This window comes from Misgurnus anguillicaudatus, chromosome 22, assembly GCF_027580225.2.
Source record: "Misgurnus anguillicaudatus chromosome 22, ASM2758022v2, whole genome shotgun sequence".
Taxonomy (NCBI): Eukaryota; Metazoa; Chordata; class Actinopteri; order Cypriniformes; family Cobitidae; genus Misgurnus; species Misgurnus anguillicaudatus.
In genome coordinates this window covers 36,152,957-36,174,024 of record NC_073358.2, presented here as the reverse complement: position 1 = coordinate 36,174,024, position 21,068 = coordinate 36,152,957, and the positions used below count along the sequence as shown (strand labels likewise).

At 38.8% G+C, this 21,068-nt stretch overlaps 1 protein-coding gene across 1 annotated transcript; it reads left to right on the top strand.

The window, feature by feature from the left end:
- Positions 1-665: 665 nt before the first annotated feature.
- araf (A-Raf proto-oncogene, serine/threonine kinase) lies at positions 666-17,586 on the top strand. The gene is made up of 16 exons (XM_055199182.2): positions 666-808; positions 7,241-7,453; positions 7,621-7,724; positions 7,839-7,941; positions 9,989-10,143; positions 10,235-10,327; positions 10,424-10,568; positions 10,776-10,800; positions 10,983-11,110; positions 11,192-11,394; positions 11,527-11,703; positions 13,070-13,116; positions 14,497-14,615; positions 16,015-16,146; positions 16,297-16,431; positions 16,564-17,586. Exons 2-16 carry the CDS (start codon positions 7,346-7,348, stop codon positions 16,702-16,704), a joined length of 1,815 nt encoding a protein of 604 aa, XP_055055157.1. The 5' UTR covers positions 666-808; positions 7,241-7,345; the 3' UTR covers positions 16,705-17,586.
- Positions 17,587-21,068: the final 3,482 nt, after the last annotated feature.

Sequence of the window (21,068 nt, the reverse complement as noted above, 5' to 3'; positions counted from 1 at the left end):
GCATAATACCGCCCCTTAATCTGCACTATCCAACCACAGCACTGCCATTTAGTGAAGAGATCAGCTCATTTGCATTTAAGGACACACCCAAAAACAACAAGTGGCAATGTTAACATGTTATAATAAATTATCTATATTGTATTTTGAGCTAATGCTTTTAATAAGGAATTTTGACTGCAAAATAACTTCTCTTTATATTGCTCAGTCCCCGTTAAACTGTTTGGCTGTTTAACTTTTAAATTGTGTTCAAAGAAAATTATTTGATGATGCAGCAATAATCTAGCTAGTTACATTATACCTTAACAATTTAGTTTTTAACCGATCAGAACTGTCATCTATTTCAATGAATAAACAAAAAAATAGTGAGCATCTGACAAATATCGCCATCGATAAAAATTAAATAAAATCGGCGCATCCGTAGTTGTCACGATTTATGGACTTTATACCAAGAAAGAAGCCATTCATACATTAAAGTTAGGTTCTATGGATAAATGTGATGTTTAAATAAAAAACAGAAAGTAACCTGCCTTGGATATAAGTAATTAATATTTCAAACAATCATTTGATGATGACATGTCGCTGAGAGTCGTACAGTTTTTTTTAATCCTTGAAAAAACGTTGAATTTGCTAATCGTAGCACACGCCCCTTTCTCATTCCCTTGCTACACAGTAGTACAATAGGTGACCAATCAGCGCCGCGAATCACAGATCCCTGCCAATCAGAGCGCCAGATTTCGCTGTTCCGCTTTCCCTGAAATTCTTTGCTGATCCGACTTGAGACTGAGAGAATTCAAGATGGCTGTCTCAGGTGAGTATTTACTTTGGAGCAAAAATGAAAGTGTGTTTTGCCAACGGGCAGTGTAGTTTGCCGGAGTATTATGACAAATGTAAGTCGTAGTAATTCATAGCTCCGAGGCTGAAAAATAGACTTAAACGCCTTTTCCACAACTAAACAGAAGGGCTGGTCAGCTTTAGCAACACTAGCTAAGTTAGCTAGCTGCTAGTCGTCTAATCCCTTTCCGCCTCATGAAAACAGCATTCCCTCCTTTTACACGAAAGGGCACATGACAAGGCTTAAGAATCTATGTATAAGCAGTATCGTGTTAAACGAAAATGCATCATGATATTGACTAATACTGATTTAAGTAAGCTAAGATTGCATGGCCTGTGTCACACTTAAACCACCCAGTTCATCTTAACTGCAGGCTGCTGCACATTTCTGTGGTTAAGCTTTCAGTAAAATGTTGTTTGAATACAACATCTTTATCGTTCCTCTTTACCCACTGCGGTTATGCCGCAAATGCGATATGAACCGTCAGGCTGTCACTTGTATAATGTTAACTGACAAGTGCATTTAAAGAAGGGTTGATCATAGGGCTTGTGCGAAGTTTTTCTAAGGTTTGTGATTCTTCGGATGCCAATGAAATATGCAAAGTTACCCATTTTAAGGTGTGATCCTTAGCTTTGCGACTTACTTAATGCCTAACTGTATTTAAACTTCAAAGCTGTGAGGAGCGTTTCTGAGGTGTAGCGTGAATGCAGGTAGATTGGGAAACTTTTTCACATTAAGATGACTGGCAAATTGCCTCTATAACTTGATCATATATTACAAGCTGTTTTTGCTTTATTTAGTACACCATAAAGTGTCTGTGTATGCCTATTATTATGTGTTGCAGTCTTTCAGTGTAGTTTTACCTACTTCAGTAGAAAACAACATGTATAGCATACTTGTGGTTTCAGGTTGTAAAGACTGGATATGCCATCAAATATTCAATCTAGAATGCTTGTCTTTATTAAACATGCTTAAATTTGGGGTGTGACGCCTTAAAGACCTACATTTTAGTGGTGTTTAAGTATAGACCAAGATTTTGAATGCGTATAAGCAACATTAGTAGATTGCTTCATTTAGGGGCATTGCCTCATCTGTTTCATATTAGTTTTGTTAGATTACCAGTGTAGAAACAAGTCCCAAGTATTTATGTCGACACTCAGTGTTTTACTGACATATGGTTCTATGTTAGTTAATTTGGTTTTTATGAGCTCGGGCAGACACTTTAATGTCATTTAAAGCCGCAATCTGTAACGTTCAATTAAAAATTATTAGAAATCGATGCTTGGTTAAATGCATAACAAATCAGTGTTCCTTACCTTACTTTGATTCACAGTAGTAAGCAAGCATATAATGAGATATCATTTTAGCTGTCACGTTGGATTTTGTTAGAAATATAGCTTAAACTTTTTAAACTTATTGTGTGATTACATCATGTCTGTAAACAGAAAGAAGAGCCCTGTAAAGAGTTTGTAGCTTGTTTAGCAGTTGTTTAGAATTTAAGCTTGTCGTCTAGATGGCGGCGTTTAATCTGTGAAGTTTTTAGTGGCTATCGTCTGGGGAATATCATGTAAACATGTCTATTTATTATGTCCTTGCATCTGGTGAATCTTCTGTTGTAAAAAAAAAATGGAAAGCACAAACTGTGGACTACGGAAGTCGAGAGAGGACATGCACTAGGGCTGCACGATTTGGGTAATTTTTCCCATTGCGGTTATTCATGCTAATATTGCGATGTGCGGTTGCGATTATAATAAATGGTATCATGAGTCAACTTGATGGGTTTTAAGGAAAATCCACACACAGTTTAGTGATAATGCTAAAATGTGTATTTGTAAAACTAGAAATGTTTTCGTATAGCCACGTGAAGTAGCAACTGCTCAGTGTCAGTAATCCTAAATCCAAAATACCGCCATACAACAGACGTAGAGGTTTTTTTTAGCTACCAGATCACTGTCAACCTCCTCTGCATCCATCTTCGCTCTGGTATTTCCGCGCTGCGCACACACAAGTGACGACGCACACCACACACGTGCATGCCACACATGCACTGCCTTTTTTGTTCGTTTTTCTTTCTTTTTTTAAACAGCAAGGAAAATCATCAAACTGTTATCAGAAAGTTTGTGTTAACAAGTCCACACACTTATTTATTTAATATAATGCAACATTTTGCTGTCATATAATTTTACAGGCTGACAACGCGATTGCGATTGCGATGCGATTAATTGTGCAGCACTAACATGCACAATTATTATTTTTGCTTGCTTGTTTTCTCGTGATCACAACTTAATTTCTTGTGATCTCGACATAACAAAAGTTGTATTCTTGAGATGTGATTAAAGCTTACGTCTACTCGATAGAACGTGTTGTTTTGTAAATTAGCATGGATGAACAAATGAGATTTTACTTGGATCAGAGATTTGCTCAAGCTGAAATAGATTTGTCAATATTTACAATTTTACAGTGGTGAATTTAGGGACCATCTTAAAGTTACTCAATATTATACACATTTCTACTTTTAACAGCATTTAAATGGAATGACTTAAAGTCAACAAACAGTCACAAAACCAACGTTTTTATGTGGTTGTCAGCTACAATGCACACTTTTTAGATTTTAAAGTTTAAAATAAACATGTTAAATACTATTGAAGATAGAAACGTGTACAATATTACTTTAGAGATGGTCCCTAAATTCACAAACATGAAGTGTCCAACTTAATAAATAAATAAATAAGTCTATCGGCTACACATTAGCTACATGTGTGGTAACGGCGAAGACCCCAACTCGTATGCGTTAGCAGTCCACTTTTTTTACATTATGACATTTGGATGTCAGGATAACGAGAAAACAACTTTTGTTTTCTCAGATCATGAGAAAATTAAGTTGTGATCACGAGAAAACAACCAAGCAAAAATAATAATGGTGCAATAATGGACTCTCTCGGCTTCCGTAGTGGACAGCCTCCAGTCATAAGGGAAATGCGACAGAGCTCATGCTAAAATATTTTAAAGGTCCCATTCTTCCTGTGTTTTTGTAGCTTTGATTGTGTTTACAGTGGTCAATATAACACATGTTTCACATGTAAAAAACACATTATTTTTCACACAATGTACTTATATGTATACTGCTGTTTTCACTGTCCTCAAAACGGGCTGTTGTCTTTGTTTTATGAAGTCCCTCCTTCAAAAATACGTAACAAGTTTTTGTTTGATTTTGTAGCTTGTTTTGTGCGTTGTGATTCGACAGCAGCTTAGCTTAGCCAGAGCCATTTAAGCTTAGCTGTCGACTGACGTATTCCTGTGGGCAGAGTTTAGTCAAAAACTCTTATATTAACGTTATTCAACCAGGAAGTAGTCCAAACCGGTCGTTCGCTGTAGGCTTTGAAAGGAGACTTCTGTTAAAGAAAATATATCACCTGGCAGTGAACTTTGAGCTTTATCATTGTGCAGATATTATTTATGCTCTAACAGCAACACTAAACACTATGGCGCTTTTCCATTGCATAGTATCTCACGGTTTGGTTTGGGTCAGGTCGGGTCAGCTCACCTCACTTTGGCTTGGTTAGCTTTTCCATCGAATTTAGTAACACTTCGGATTGGGAGGGATTATAGGCGTGGCTTTATATTTGTGCTGCCTACTGCTGTGACATCATGTGAGAGCGTTGTTGTACATTCCCAAACATTCATTTATTTCTTAGTCCGCCACAAAATTAAAATTGACCACCACAAAAAGATGTTTGCACATTGTGTTTATCACTACCTCTTTCTCACATGACAGTTCCTATACAAACACCCGTGGCGACGGTTGACGCGCTCTACAGAGCCTCATTTAAGTTGCATTTAAGCATATATGCGGACGTGCTTGTCGTGAATTTGCCGCCACAAACTGCAAGTCTGGAAAAAACTGTTATGGTGTTCCTGATTTACAGCCTGTGGATATTTTACATCGCTAAAAGAGAGTTTGGGAACTTCCAGCAAAGCACAGATGACAACAGGTTTACTCGAGTAAAGCTAATCTTTTACATTATAGCGATGATGGTGGTTGTGACGTTTCTCTTAGACCAATCAGTGATCTACAATGTTTTCACATCACGTTTTGGTATCAGGTCGGGTCGCTTGGAACCCCAACCGAGGTACTAAAAAAATATTGGGTACTACGAACTGAACACAGTGGAAAGCTCCCAATAGTAAGCTGACCCAAACCAAACCCTGGGGTACTATTCAATGAAAAAAGCGCCATAACTAAAGTTTAAAAAATGGGATCATGGGGAACGTGCACTTAAAATTTTCATTTAGTCAGAACATATGTGGCAGATATTACTTGTTTAGATAAAATCTTTTGTATATATGAATTTTAGGATGTACTGTAATGTTGATGTATAATGCCTAGTGATGCACCAAAAGACTTTGTATAATTGTATTAATATTAGATTTTTTTTAGTTTAATTAATTTAATGAAACAGAGTTGACTACCAACCCACAACTAAAAAACAATAAAATAATCAGAATTCTTTGAAAATAACACACCAAAAGTGGATGAAAATGTAATTTTTAAAATTAAATGAAATGTTTTTCATTTAGTTACATGAGACGCATTTAAACACGATCATGTGCAGTGGAGCATCACACAGAACTTGTCATTTTAAGTATGAACACAGCTGTCATGATCGTGCTTTGCTGTGTAGCACTGTGATGATAACTGCACTAAAAGAGGAGTGTCATTTAGCACAGACATCAGATTTAGTCACACAGTCTTGAGGGGCTAAACAACGCATTTACATAAAATTACTTCATAACTAACTGCAATTTTACGTTTCAAGCAAAGATGGCGATAGAGAGGCAAAGGTTGCAGATTTCCATGTAATTCAGCACAATTGAATTACACTTCCTATAGTCAACACAGATGAGATTCTTTAAATTGATTTTAAATAGACTATTCACTAGAGCCCGACCGATATGCGTTTTTTCGGGCCGATGCCGATACAGATATTAGGGAGTAAAAAAAGACCGATAACGATATATCGGCCGATATTCTTTATGTGTACATTATAGTTCAGTATATACTACAGTATATTATACTAAAGTACTGTACATAGAATACACTATGTACTTTAACATAATATACTATGAATAAATACAATGCAATGCAATGATCACTCACATATGTGGTGATCACTCACAAATGTGGTGATCCAACACTTATATTGATGTGACAAAGATATGTACTATAGGCAAGAAGTTAACAATAAACTTTATTATCCAAAATTAGTTGGATATCAGTGCACTAAAAAGTAAACTTGACTTATTATAAATAACTTTAAAACACAAAGAGAACAAAATACATAAAACTTGCATCATTTGCAGTTTTGACGAGAATAACGTTATAAAGAGAAACTTATGAAGTCATTGATTAATATTAGCTTTACAGTAAGTTGTGTACTTCACAAATTAGTTAGCCACTCACAGTTACGAAGACAATGCTTGACGGAGCACATACTAATGTACACTAGTAGTATGTTTAATGTTGTGCTTGTGCACAACGTTTTTATAACACAAACCCAGGGTTCCGTGCAAACTTTAGACTTTAATAAAACTAATGCGTCTTCGCTCCGCCTCTTTTATTTAGCAAGGGTGTAGAGTTGCGCGAGCTTATTGAATCAATTGCTCTGAAATGAGCGTGTTAACTAACAACACAAGCAGCAGTAATCTCATATAGTGTTATATAAGTGCACGGCTGCGCGTAGTTTAAACGTGTCATTTCTCCGTCTCGCGTCATTTCTCCCGCTTGCGTTTTAAGTCGACAAAAAGACAGATTGAAAACACCAAATGTAAGCGGGAATGCGTCTCTCTTGTCCATTTATAATCCAATCGACCAAAGCGCGTCTTAATACCAGGTGTAAAAATGTTGTGAAGAAGACACTGCGATACTGCAGCCACCTGAACTGAGAGACTGACTGACTGAAGTGAAGGGGGTGGGGGATTGGCTGGTGTCACTACAGTGAGTGATCTGGGTCGCCATTAGCAACCAGTATGGCGCACTCTGCTGGACAAACAAGTACTTACATCTTTCAAAGGCATTTAATGTGTTCTGTAACAAACGTTCATATCGGCGCATATCTGCGGCTTATGCGCCGATACAGATATATCTGCGACATGCTCATATCGGCCGATAAAATCGGCAAAACGATAAATCGGTCGGGCTCTACTATTCACAAACATCCTCTTTCATATCCCCTTTTTTTCGGTGTGTGCTTCAATATATTCAAGATATGTTTCAGTGCTTTGTAAATCCTAAGTGATTATTTTAAAAAGCTCAGAAAAGGTGAACACGAGAGATTTTGTCTGTCAGGGCAAAGACCATTAAAAATCACATGTAAAAGCCAATTTATCATTATCAATATGCCTTCACAGGCTCCAGATGAGGGCTCCCTCCTGCTTTGCCCTGGTGTGTGAATCTTTTTTGCGGTCGACTGAGTTTCAGTGCTGCCAGGCCCTCACTGCCCCTTTGCAGACACCATGTCATCCACCTCCTCCTGTTCTTCCTCGGGGGAAAATAGCCCGGAAGACGTGCCCCGAGGTGGGGGCACCATCCGTGTCTACCTCCCTAATAAGCAGCGGACAGTGGTGAGTTTTTGTTATTTTTTTTAAATATTCATGTCTTATTCACTGGAGCCTTGTTTGCAACATTTTAAACTAAAGATCTTGCTGGAACAACTGCTGTTTAAAGGTGTTAACATAATCTGCTTCTGATTAAACATGTCTTTTTTATGTTAATACTATCATCCGTTCAGGTAAATGTTCGGGCCGGGCAGACCGTCTATGACAGTCTAGACAAGGCTTTGAAAGTCAGAGGCCTGAGCCAGGAGTGCTGCGCCGTCTTTCGGCTACTTGAAGGGTGGGTCTCCATAAATGCAGCCTAATGGATACTTCGAACCAAAATGACAACACGTCTCTCTTTAGTAGAGTTGATGCTTACATTTTGTTTGTTTTTCTTTCCTCTTTTTGCCAGCCGTAAGAGGCTTACAGAATGGAACACTGACATCACACCCCTTGTAGGGGAGGAGCTTTTAGTAGAAGTGCTGGATGATGTTCCCCTTACCATGCACAACTTTGTAAGTGTGCTTGTGCAACCAGAAGCAGTGTCTGTTTGGGAGGGAGGCTTGCTTCTCATTTTTAGGCTATTTTTAATCTGTAATGAAACCTATATTTGAGAAATTCATAATTTTTCTTTGCATGTTGTTTTTTCATATGTATACGAGCAAATTATCACGTTCAAGTATGCTTATGTTTAAAGGGACACTCCACTTTTTTTTGAAAATATGCTCATATCAGTAGTGATATTACGCAATGCCGAAAATAGTCCCCTTGGTTACTGTCAATAGCAGGGGACTTTTTCAGGCTCTGCGTAATGTCACTACATCTGCTGCAGTCATGTTACAGCAGCAAAGTCCTTGATTATTACGCCAGAAAGGGTTTCCCACAGAAAATTTGTTAGTTAAGGTGGTAGGGCTGGGTGGGGCTTGGCAATCAAAGGCATTATGATAAAAATTAAAAACACTCAAATAAAACTTACGTTTCCAGAAACTTTGACAGAAAATAAACACATACTAGATTATTAATGAATTAAATGTTTTTACCTCTGACGGGAATAGCTGCGTGATGAAGTGAAACTATAGGGTTAATAAACACAAATTATATTTAATCAACAGGCACATGAAACCTAGCTAGCAGGTTGCTCAAACAACAAAATCACCAAACTTACTTTAAATTTAAGAACTATAGACTAATAGATTAAAGACAATAACAGGCCTAAATAAACCCCAAACATAAGTCCCCTTACAGTTCTCACGGACACGGTTTTTATCAACTGGCTATCCTTCAGACATGACAGACCACGTCTTCATCTCATTTCGGCCGTGTGGCACGCGTGCATGCTGGCGGTGTGAAGCGCGTCAGCGCTATTTTCTGAGATGTTTTATCAACTGGCTAGTTATCCTCCAGACAGTGACGGTCCGGACCACAGCTTTCTCATTTCGGCCGTGTGGCGCGCGTGCCCGCTTGCGGTGTGTAGAGCTTCCGCGCTATTCTCCGAGATGCACTTGACGGCCTTTTTTGCCATGAATTATATTTTTTGTGAACGACCTAGTTAAGGCGGTAGGGTTTCCCAGCTTAGGCGGGCCACCCGAACTGAAAAGTGCTGCGGGAAACCCTGCAAGAATGAGAGTATTGTTCCTAGTCATATCTGCCTAGAAAATCCCAAATCGCTTAGTACACGATGTAACTACAAAAGAGTCACGTTTTAAATAGGAAAATTTCGAAACTCTGGTTATGTTGTTTAAGCGCGATGATAATAGTCTAATCAGGTTCAATGGATTATGCTAAGCTATGCTAAATGTGGTAGTGCCAGACCTGGAGTTCAGCTGAATGGATTCCAAAACGGTAAAAATCAAAAGTTTAACTCTAGGGGAGCTGGAAAATGAGCATATTTTTTCAAAAAAAGTGGATTGTGCCTTTAATGTCAGTGGTAATGGTTACGTTAAAGCAATGTAATTTTTACTAAATATTGTAAGATTGCGAAGTGATATTGTGAACGAACCGATTGAACCCCTTATGTTTGCATTTAAGAGGTCAATACTGAATTGACACACATTATTATTCATTCACAGATGTTTCTCAGTTCAACTATATTCCTATTGTTTGCTCCTTTGACAAAATTTTAAATCTCAGTGTTTCACACAGGACTTTGAGGAGACTGTGGTGGTGATGACGTCACCCGCTAATTAGCATATCTGTGACGTCATGATGTCGTGTTTGCGTTTGATCTAGTGTTGGCACCTGAAATATGTTTCACTTCTACTCTTTAATCTGTATCTGTATTTGATCTATATTATATATCAAATTATATTTTAAACCGAATTAAGCTGTTTTAAATGGTGAAATAAAAATGTAAATGGGAATCATGAAAATTCTATTTGTGGGGGCCAGTGTTGATTCTGTGGTGGGCCACCACAAATAAATCAATGTATGGGAAACACTAAAACTCTCATTAATAAGTCGCTTTAGATGAAATATCTGCACAGCACTAAATGTAATTGTTTTAATACAACAATCTTTATCACTGGTAAATGAAGCAGTCTTGTCACAATCTTCTTTTCGCAGGTTCGTAAAACATTCTTCAAGTTAGCATATTGTGACTTCTGCCACAAGTTCTTGTTCAATGGCTTTAGGTGTCAGACATGTGGATATAAATTTCACCAGCACTGTAGCAGTAAAGTCCCTACTGTATGTGTGGACATGGATACCATGACAAAGCGGTGTGTGCATATGAAATCTTACACGAAACATAGCTATGTGCATGTCGTCGTCACACATTATGTACTAAATTGTTGAATATGTTGCCCACAGGTGTGGTCCCTCTACAGAGGACTACCCTCGGATATCTTTATCGATTATGCCAGATGCCATACCTGACACACCGCTAACCTCAGAACATTCTGGGTATGTTTTAAAACTTAGATTTAGATACATGCACTAAATTAGCCACTGTTCTGCTTGATTTCTTTAACAAATTGTGTTTGGTTTGCCGTTGTGTAGAGAGGAGCTGCTATCTCTTAGCCCTAATTTCCGCTCATTAATGCGAGGCGAGGATGGTCAGTCTCTCCAGAGGCATCGCTCAACCTCAACACCAAACGTCCACATGGTCAGCACGCTGGATCCTATAGCTGCTAGCCTAATGGAGGTTAGAGAACAGGACCAACATCTATCTGGTCTAAACATCAAACATTGTCTCATTTTGTTTTTGCTTAATGGGTGAAAGAGTATTAGCTTGGCAGCGAAAAATAAATGCTTTTTTAGAGATGATGTCTACTAATGTTTTGTAAGCATCTCACTCATCTTTCCTCCATCATTGCACGTATTTATTCATTTCTTTTTCATTCTCATTTAGGAGTCATTAAAAATCAGCACAATGGGTGAGTTTTTTTTTTCTATTTTATTTATTTTTTCCTCTGGTAAGTGATGTTTGCACATTTGAGCACATTCATTATTCACACCCACTCTGTACGTTTTGTTTCTGGACCATCATGGATTATAATTACACATTCATACATCCAGCTACACATCACGTGTCTGAATCGGGCCCTGTTTCCCACAGGACCAGATACCTCTCCCAAGCCTTCTACTAGTCCACCCCGTCTAGGGTCACCAGGAAGAAAACCTCCTAAATCGCCAAATGAGCCCAAGGATCGAAAGCCATCTTCATCTGATGATAAAAAGAAAGTGGTGAGTGTGCCTTTTTAATATGAACCCTAAACCCTAAAATTTTGCTACAACTTTTATTTATTGACATGGTTGGGTTTTTAGCATCGGGGAGGTTACAGAGACTCCAGCTACTACTGGGAGGTGCACCCACGGGAGGTGACCACGATAAAGAGAATTGGGGCGGGCTCTTTTGGGACGGTCTTCAAAGGCAAGTGGCACGGAGATGTGGCTATCAAGATTCTTAAAGTGACAGATCCGACACCAGAGCAGCTCCAGGCATTTAAAAACGAAATGCAGGTTTTACGGTAAGTATTGACGGAGGTAACCTGTTTGGTTATTTACAGAAATAAATTAATTAACAACACCAATTTGTCTCCAGTTCAAATAGCATCACTTTCATTCTGTTCAGTGTAACTAATTTGACCTTTACTCCTTAGGAAAACGCGTCACGTCAACATTCTGCTGTTCATGGGCTTTATGACAAAGCCTAATTTTGCCATTATTACACAGTGGTGTGAAGGCAGCAGTCTGTACCGCCATCTGCATGTTACAGAGACCAAGTTTGAAACGATGCGTCGCATTGATGTGGCTCGACAGACTGCACAAGGCATGGAGTAAGAATTAAAATTTTCTTTTTTAGAATTAACATCTTACTATAAAAACGGTGGTGTGACGTCATGATCGACAGCTGTGATATGCGCATTCTGCGAGGGCGGGGGGTTAATTTCGCGGCTTTACTTCGTGCTCACTATTGCGCAGGACTGGTCTCGAAATCGCAACTGCGCAGACTCAAGATCCAAGATGGCAGCGCCGTATCACAAGGCATCTTAATACAAGGGTGAATAACCTTAACCCTTTGATTGGCGCAGCCCTTTTAAATGAATATAACTCTGGCATTTTTTGGTCTAGAAGCCTAATTTTGGGCTTGTTTGTAAAGAAGACACTTTAACGTTTTGTACGTAGGTGTCTGGAGGTGACTTTTTTATTAAAGCAGTTTACATTTATTTGTATTAAATAAAAAATGCAAAATAGTATTATTTTTAATACATAAAAATATCCAAAAGCTGAGGTTTGTGTTGGTTTGCTGTGAGGTTTGCTGCATACTCTTGTCACACATGAATAAATTACAGTCACTGCATTATTATTACTGCTAAAACGTTTTGAAATATGAAAACTACATTCTTAGACCTTTCCAACAATATGTAGTTTGTCGTGATAGATTATCATTTACATGAAAAATATTGAAGTAAACGTAGGTGTCCCGCGCACGGGACAGTTAATGGGTTAAAGGCGGAGTGCACAATGTTTAAAAGCCAATGTTAATATTTGAAATCACCTAAACATAACATACACACCCTTTCCCCAATAGAATCTGGACCTTTTTTTTTTTGATAGACCCGCCCCACACATACGCAACCCCGGCAAGGATGTCGGTTAGTAGACACGCCCCTTACTGCTGAGTGGCTACAAGTGTGTTTTGGTAGTCTGCCCGACTCCCTTCCCTTTTCCAAAGCGTTTTTCAAACATTGTGTACTCCTCCTTTACATTACATGGACGTTAGTAATTAATGTAATATATATTTTTTTACATAAAGACAATATTTGAATTATCGGCACATGTAATCCGCTTGAATAACGTTGTTCATGATGTTGACAGTTGATAATACAGGCACCTGTAACTTCAGCAACAACATTGTTGCCTGGGTTGCGTATGTGCGGGGCGGGTCTATCAAAAGTAGGTCCAGATTCTATTGGGGTAGGGGGGTGCTTGTTTCTGAAAGCCAATGTTGACATTTGAAATCACAGAGATCATGGAGCCTGCCTTTAATGCACTTGTATTGGAAAACAGTCTATGTTATTTCTTTATCATTATGTAATCTGTTAGTTCTGCTTGGGTTTAAAGAACGTAGATGAAGCATTCATACAAACTTGGAAATGTAATTTAATATGTATTTAATATGTGACTTCTCTCCTTTAACAGTTATCTTCACGCCAAGAATATCATTCACCGGGACTTGAAATCCAATAGTATCCTTTCTGTAATGCATTAGCAGAGCTCTTGTATTGTAAGAGAGATCTGTGGATGGATTGATTGTTAAAGGAATATTCCATTTTCTTAAAAGAAAAATCCAGATAATTTACTCACCATGTCATCCAAAATGTTGATGTCTTTCTTTGTTCAGTCCAGAAGAAATTATGTTTTTTGAAGAAAACATTGCAGAATTTTTCTAATTTTAATGGACTTTAATAGAACCCAACATTTAATACTTAACTCAACACTTAACAGTTTTTTTCAACGGAGTTTCAAAGGACTATAAACAATCCCAAACGAGGCATAAGGGTCTTATCTAGCGAAACGATTGTCATTTTTGGCAAGAAAAAGAAAAAATATACTTTTAAACCACAACTTTTCGTCAAGGTCCGGTCCAGCGCGACCTAACGTAAATACGTAGTGACGTAGGGAGGTCACGTGTTACATATATAAAACGCACATTTGCGGCCCATTTTAAACAATAAATTGACACAAAGACATTAATTAGTATCAGTTGACATACAACAACGTAGGAACGGTCCTCTTTCAAGACGCTTGTAAACACTGGGGCGGAGTTTCGCGTTCGTCCTCTGTGACCTCTTGGCGTCATGACGTATTGCGGTGACGTAGTGGGGTCAGCTGGCGCATCACGACCGGATCTACACGACGAGAAGTTGTGCTTTAAGTGTATATTTGTTTTTTTATTGTCAAAAATGACAATCGTTTCGCTACATAAGACCCTTATGCCTCGTTTGGGATTGTTTATAGTCCTTTGAAACTCTGTTGAAAAAAACTGTTAAGTGTTAAGTATTAAATGTTGGGTTCCATTAAAATTAGAAAAATTCTGCAATGTTTTCCTCAAAAAACACAATTTCTTCTGGACTGAACAAAGAAAGACACCAACATTTTGGATGACATGGTGGTGAGTAAATTATCTGGATTTTTCTTTTAAGAAAATGGAATAATCCTTTAATATCATTTACTGCCAGCAGATGGCAGCATTACTGCACCCTAGTGAACTTGTAGTTTGCCACATGTTTTTGCCACAGACATTTTAGCTCAAAATCCTGTAGGTGAAGAAACTGTCTTATTCAACCTAAAATTGTTCATTAGATTAAGAAAATGTATTCTTCATAGTAAGGAACACTATGGGGCGGTTTTCTAGACTAGGCACTTATTATTGTCCCAGGCTAAAATGCATGTTTGAGCTGCCTTCATTTAAAAACACCTTGTACTGACATATATCAGTGCCATTGTTTTGTCTCAAGATGCACACCTGCATTGCTTTTTGTAAGGTTTGTTTGTAAAAATGACTTAAACGTCCTAATATAATTAAGTCCAGAAATAAGTGGTGTTCTCCTGAGCTTATTTGTCAGACATCTTTCTGCACGAAGGCTGGACGGTAAAAATCGGAGACTTTGGGCTGGCCACAGTAAAGTCTCGCTGGAGTGGCTCTCAGCAAGTTGAACAGCCTAGTGGCTCCATCCTGTGGATGGTGAGTCATTGGCATCAATACCAGATAAAGTAATTAAGCAGCCCCCCCTGGATCTTATACAGGGTTACTACAGGTTCTTGAAATCCTTGAAGGTTTGTGAATCTGGGGGTAAAATTCAAGGCCCTGGGAAGTTTTTAAAAATATACATGCATAGATACAGGTGATTGAAAGTGCTTGAATCTATTTTATGCAAGAAGTTTTTTGGAAAATATCTATATTGTTCCCTGTGTAGTGTAGGATAATATCATAAAAATTCTAGACTTTTTGAGCACACGTGCTAAACTGTTCGCTTTAAATGCTTATATCTTCTGTATGCGAATGTTGATTCATTCCAAAATGCTTTTTTGCATATTTGTGTTTGACACATGAAAACGTCTCGGGTTACGTATGTAACTGTTGTTCCCTGAGAAGGGAACAAGACGCTGTGTCTCCCTTGCCATACTTCCTGCGTCCCTGTAACGCTGTCTTTGGCAATATTTCAGATAGCGATATAATTCCTGGCTCCCGCGTCACCCTGTCTTTGTCGTTATGACTCACCATTGATTGAATTTGATATACACATTCAGATGCACTTACCCCTGGGGGCGTCCCCAAAGTGTCACTGCAGTGACGCAGCGCGAGTTCCCTCGAAAGGGAACTGTAACAAAGTATCTTAAAAGGTAACACGATGTAACCTTGCTCTCACTTGAAATGTGTCCCCACATAAGTCCTTGAATTTGAGGGTATTGGACCTTGAAAGTCTTTGAAAGGTCCTTGAATTTGAAGTTAACTAAGGTGTGGGAACCCTGCTTAAACCATGGAGGCATAGTCTTTTTACGAAGTACTTTAATACAGTGCTTCTCAATTATTTTCTGTCACGCCCCCCCTAGGAGGAGGTAATCATTTCGCGCGCCCCCCACTCTGTGCCGCGACTGTAAATAGTATAATTTGTCTATAAAATTTCACATCTGCAAAACATTGTATCCTTATTAACATTAAAGAAAACACAAAAAAAGAAATATCAATCAACTTACAACAAAGAATAACTTTATTAACATAGTTTTTTTAGTCTGTAACAGAAAAGACTTAAAATGCATCAATTTGCCTGAAAAAAAATCAATCCTTATTTAAAGTATAATATTTTTTGACCATTTGATACTGAAAAATTAAATTAAATATAATCAATAAATAATAATAAAAAACTCAGCGTGATTGGGGTGTAATGTCTTTAAGTGACGGTGCAAAAAAAAACCACTTCCTGAAAAAGTATTTTCCCCAGGGTCTCGCGCGCCCCCCCTGGTGTCGCTTCGAGCCCCCCCTGGGGGTCCCGCCCCACTATTTGAGAAGCACTGCTTTAATATAATGTTTGTTGTTGTATAGCATTTCCTATAATATACTAAATTCTGCTGTTGTTTTTCAGGCCCCTGAGGTGATCAGAATGCAGGACACTAACCCGTACACTTTTCAGTCTGATGTTTATGGATATGGAGTGGTGCTATATGAACTGATGTCTGGGACTTTGCCTTATTCAAATATCAACAACAGGGACCAGGTAAAACACACACCAGTCACATTTGTGCATTTATAGTATACAACTGTAAACATTAGTTGTTTATATACACTTAATGTTTCTTTTTTGTAATTGTTTTGTAGATTTAAACTAAAATGCAATGTTTGATTTTGAGGTATTTTCCTCCTCCAGATTATATTCATGGTGGGTCGTGGGTACTTGTCCCCAGACCTCAGTAAATTATCCAGCAGTTGCCCTAAATCAATGAAGAGGCTCATCATCGATTGTCTGAAATACAAACGGGACGAACGGCCTCTCTTTCCACAGGTGAGAATAAATCGGAGCCCTTCTCTGTATTTCAGTGTGGAAACAATCCTTCCACCAGCTGTTAGATAAAGATGAATAACAACAAGCCTTCCATAATAAGTCTTTTTATGTTTTGTTTCTCATAATCCTCAGATCTTGGTGAGCATCGAGCAAGTCCAGGATCTGTTGCCAAAAATCGAGCGGAGTGCCTCCGAGCCCTCTCTACACCGGGCTGTACATGCAGAGGATCTGAACCCGCTTCTTCTTCACACCACACGCCTGATGCCTCTGTGAGACTCCTGGAAATGCTGTTTTCTTTTTCCAAACGCCATCATTCCCAGCACGGATTCTGGAGATCCTCTTGTTCCACACTTTTCCGAGAGCCAAGCTTTTTTGTTGGTCTCACATATACTCGTGCACAAACTCTACATTTATCAACTCATTAGCATCCCTCCCCTTCACAGTTCCAAAATTCTCTATGCTGCTCCTGTTTAAAGCTGCTTATAGAGAATGACCGACAACAGAAATCCGTTCAGCTGCTTTTTAGCACGGAAAGCAGCTGTGATTACACTTAATGGGTTTCAAAATCCAGGCATCATATCAGCAATGTATCTGCACAATCTTAATTACCTCATTTTTTGAGGTGTGTTTTAAAATGATTGTGCCTTTTTTACTTTGAGATGAAAGTAGCTATCTTTTTTTTATAGAACCTGCAAATTTTGAGATTTTTTTATTTTATTGATTTTTGTTCCCCTCGCATGAACTTCTTTACGGTCGAGCCTTAGCTCACTGTGATTGCTCAGTTTATCGGTCTCGGTCACACAGACTTTCTGCTCACAACAATATCACAGATTTGTTTGCAATCAATTGTTTACAATTTACAGTAATCATGTTTTAAAATCATCCATCTGGACTGTTTTCAGCTTTTTTAAATTCCGTTATTTTTTGGATTGGCGAAATCCGATGAAAACTATTGCTAAAACACTCGCCTGGTTTCACATTTGGTTGGATGTTCATGTCACTAGTGCCCTTAATATTTGTGCTGTGCATTTGTGATTTTGGAAATCTATCTAAATGTTTTATCTTTGAGCTTGTGCTGTGTTTTGGTCAGCTTGACTGTGTTAAGAAATATTACAAGAATGGCACAAATCTTTAAACTTAAAAAATGGAACTTATCATTGTGCTGTGTTAGTAGTGTAGTTTGTTTTGTACGTGTACATGAAAGTATGTGCACGGTTGAAAGCACAGCCTTGCAAAGTATAGTTTATTTGACTCGTACACATGCTTTGCAACAAAATGCAATACCTCTCCTGGGCTAAATACTACATTATCCTGTACGCGCACATTAGACCTGTGCATAAAAATTATGCGTAGTTACAAAATTTGTGGACCCTTGCTATGTGTAAAAATGGAACTTAAGCTTGGAGTAGAGTTGTTTTTATTTGTACGTAAACGTACGTGCACAGTCGAACGCACACCCTTGCAAAGCATTGTTTATTTGACTCGTACGCATACGTAGAAGTTCAATACGCTTTACAACAAAATGCAATACCTTTCCTGGGCTAAATACTACATTATCATGTACGCGCACGTTAGACCTACACATAAAAATGATGCGTGGTTACAAAATTCGTGGACCCTCGCATATGTGTAAAAACAGAACTTAAGCTCGGAGTATAGTTTTTTTTTACTTGTACGTAAACGTTTGTGCACAGTCTTGCAAAGGATAGTTAATTTGACTCGTACGCGTATAAAGATGTTCAATACGCTTTGCGACAATGCAATACCTCTCCTGGGCTAAATACTACATTATCCTGTACGCGCACGTTAGACCTACGCATAACAATTATTCTTGGTTACAAAATTCGTTGACTCTCGCGTATGCGTAAAAACGGAACTTAATCTCGGAGTATAGTTTTTTTACTTGTCTGTAAACGTACGTGCACAGTCGAATGCACAGCCTTGCAAAGCATTGTTTATTTGACTCATACGCATACGCAGATGTTTAAAGCGCTTTGCGACAAAATGCAATACCTCTCCTGGGCTAAATGCTACATTATCCTGTATGCGCACGTTAGACCTACGCATAAAAATTATGCGTGGTTACAAAATTTTTTGGACTCTCGCGTATGCGTAAAAACGGAACATAAGCTCTGAGTTTAGTTTTTTTTACTTGTACGTGAATGTACGTGCACAGTTGAATGCACAACCTTGCAGAGCATTGTTTATTTGACTTGTACACGTACGCAAATGTTCAGTACGCTTTGCAACAAAATGCAATACTTCTCCTGGGCTAAATACTACATTATCCTATACGCGCATGTTAGACCTACGCATAAAATTAAGCGTGGTTACCAAATTCATGGACCCTTGCGTATGTGTAAAAATGGCACTTAAGCTCGGAGTATAGTTTTTTACTTGTACGTGAACGTACGTGCACAGTCTTGCAAAGGATTGTTTATTTGACTCGTACGCATACATAGATGTTCAATACGCTTTGCAACAAAATGCAATACCTCTCCTGGGCTAAATACTACATTATCCTGTACTTGCACGTTATACCTACGCATAAAAATTATGCTTTGTTACAAAATTCGTTGACGCGCGCGCGTGTGTGTGTAAAAATGGAACTTAAGCTCGGAGTATAGTTTTTTTTACTTGTACGTAAACTTAAGTGCACAGTCGAATGCACAGCCTTGCAAAGCATAGTTTATTTGATTTGTACGACTACACAGATTTCAAAGCGCTTTGCGACAAAATGCAATACCTCTCCTGGGCTAAATGCTACATTATCCTGTATGCGCACGTTAGACCTACGCATAAAAATTATGCGTGGTTACAAAATTCATGGATCCTCGCGTATGTGTAAAAATGGAACTTAAGCTCGGAGTATAGTTTTTTTTACTTGTACGTGAACGTACGTGCACAGTCGAACGCAAAGTATAGTTTGACTTGTACGTGTACACCGATGTTCAATGCGCTTTGCAACAAAATGCAAGACCTCTTTTGAGCTAAATACTACATTATCCTGTACGCGCACGTTAGACCTTAGCATAAAAATTATGCGTGGTTACAAAATTCATGGACTCTCGCGTATGCGTAAAAACGGAACTTAAGCTCGGAGTATACTTTTTTTTACTTGTACGTGAATGTACGTGCACAGTTGAATGCACAGCCTTGCAGAGCATTGTTTATTTGACCTGTACGCGTACGCAAATGTTCAGTACGCTTTGCAACAAAATGCAATACTTCTCCTGGGCTAAATACTACATTATCCTATACGCGCATGTTAGACCTACGCATAAAATTAAGCGTGGTTACCAAATTCATGGACCCTTGCGTATGTGTAAAAATTAGGGATGCACCGAATCCAGATTTTTTAGGTTCGGCCGAATCCCGAATCCCGAATCCACCGTTTAAGATTCGGCCGAATCCGAAACCGAATACCGAATCCTACTCGCATCCTTATTCCATTAACACAGTAAAGCACATTAATGAAGTAAACAACGTCCACAGCAGTGTATTTTTCATTTTATTTAATTTTAACTGTACATTATGCCAGGATGACAAGTTGGAAAACTATTTTGACAATTACCATAAGCCTATGCATAATGAAAGCGATGCGTTGCGACACGCTCGTTTTTCCAATAAGCAAGCAGCTCAGCGCTGAAAACTATATACTTTGAGTTAGAAGCTCCGCTCGTCAATGTCACAGTCTTCACACGGCCGTCCAATTACAGTGGAGAAGGGGCGGGACATTACCACAGCAACCAACCGGCTCACAGCTGAAGCATCACTGCGACCAAGCGCTCGGCTGAAAAACAGCTGGCATTTGGCATCCTCAAGGCGTTTTCAGCCGTGTTTAAAAGTTTTGGTTTGTCCATCCTCTAAGGCTAACCGAAATAAAAAGCTCATCTCCACGTCAGCACCCGTTGTGTGTAATCAACGGCTGCGTGACGTCGACCAGCGTAGCGCAAGCCTAGGGTTCGGTTCGGTGGAAAAAAAATCCAGGATTCGGCCGAACCCGAACCCCGTCAAAAAGCCCAGTATTCGGCCGAATCCGAATCCTGGATTCGGTGCATCCCTAGTAAAAATGGCACTTAAGCTCGGAGTATAGTTTTTTACTTGTACGTGAACGTACGTGCACAGTCGAACGGAAAGTATAGTTTGACTTGTACGTGTACACCGATGTTCAATGCGCTTTGCAACAAAATGCAATACCTTTCCTGGGCTAAATACTACATTATCCTGTATGCGCACGTTAGACCTTAGCATAAAAATTATGCGTGGTTAAAAAATTTGTGGACCTCGCGTATGCGTAAAAACGGAACTTAAGCTCATAGTATCGTTTTTTTTACTTGTATGTAAACGTACATGCACAGTCGAATGCGCACAGCCTTGCAAAGCATTGTTTATTTGACGCATACGTAGATGTTCAATACGCTTTGCGACAAAATGCAATACTTCTCCTGGGCTAAATACTACATTATCCTGTGCACGCACGTTAGACCTACACATAAAATTAAGCGTGGCTACAAAATTCATGGACCCTTATGTATGTGTAAAAATGGCACTTAAGCTCAGAGTATAGTTTTTTTTTTACTTGTACGTAAACCTACGTGCACAGTCGAGCGCACAGCCTTGCAAAGCATAGTTTA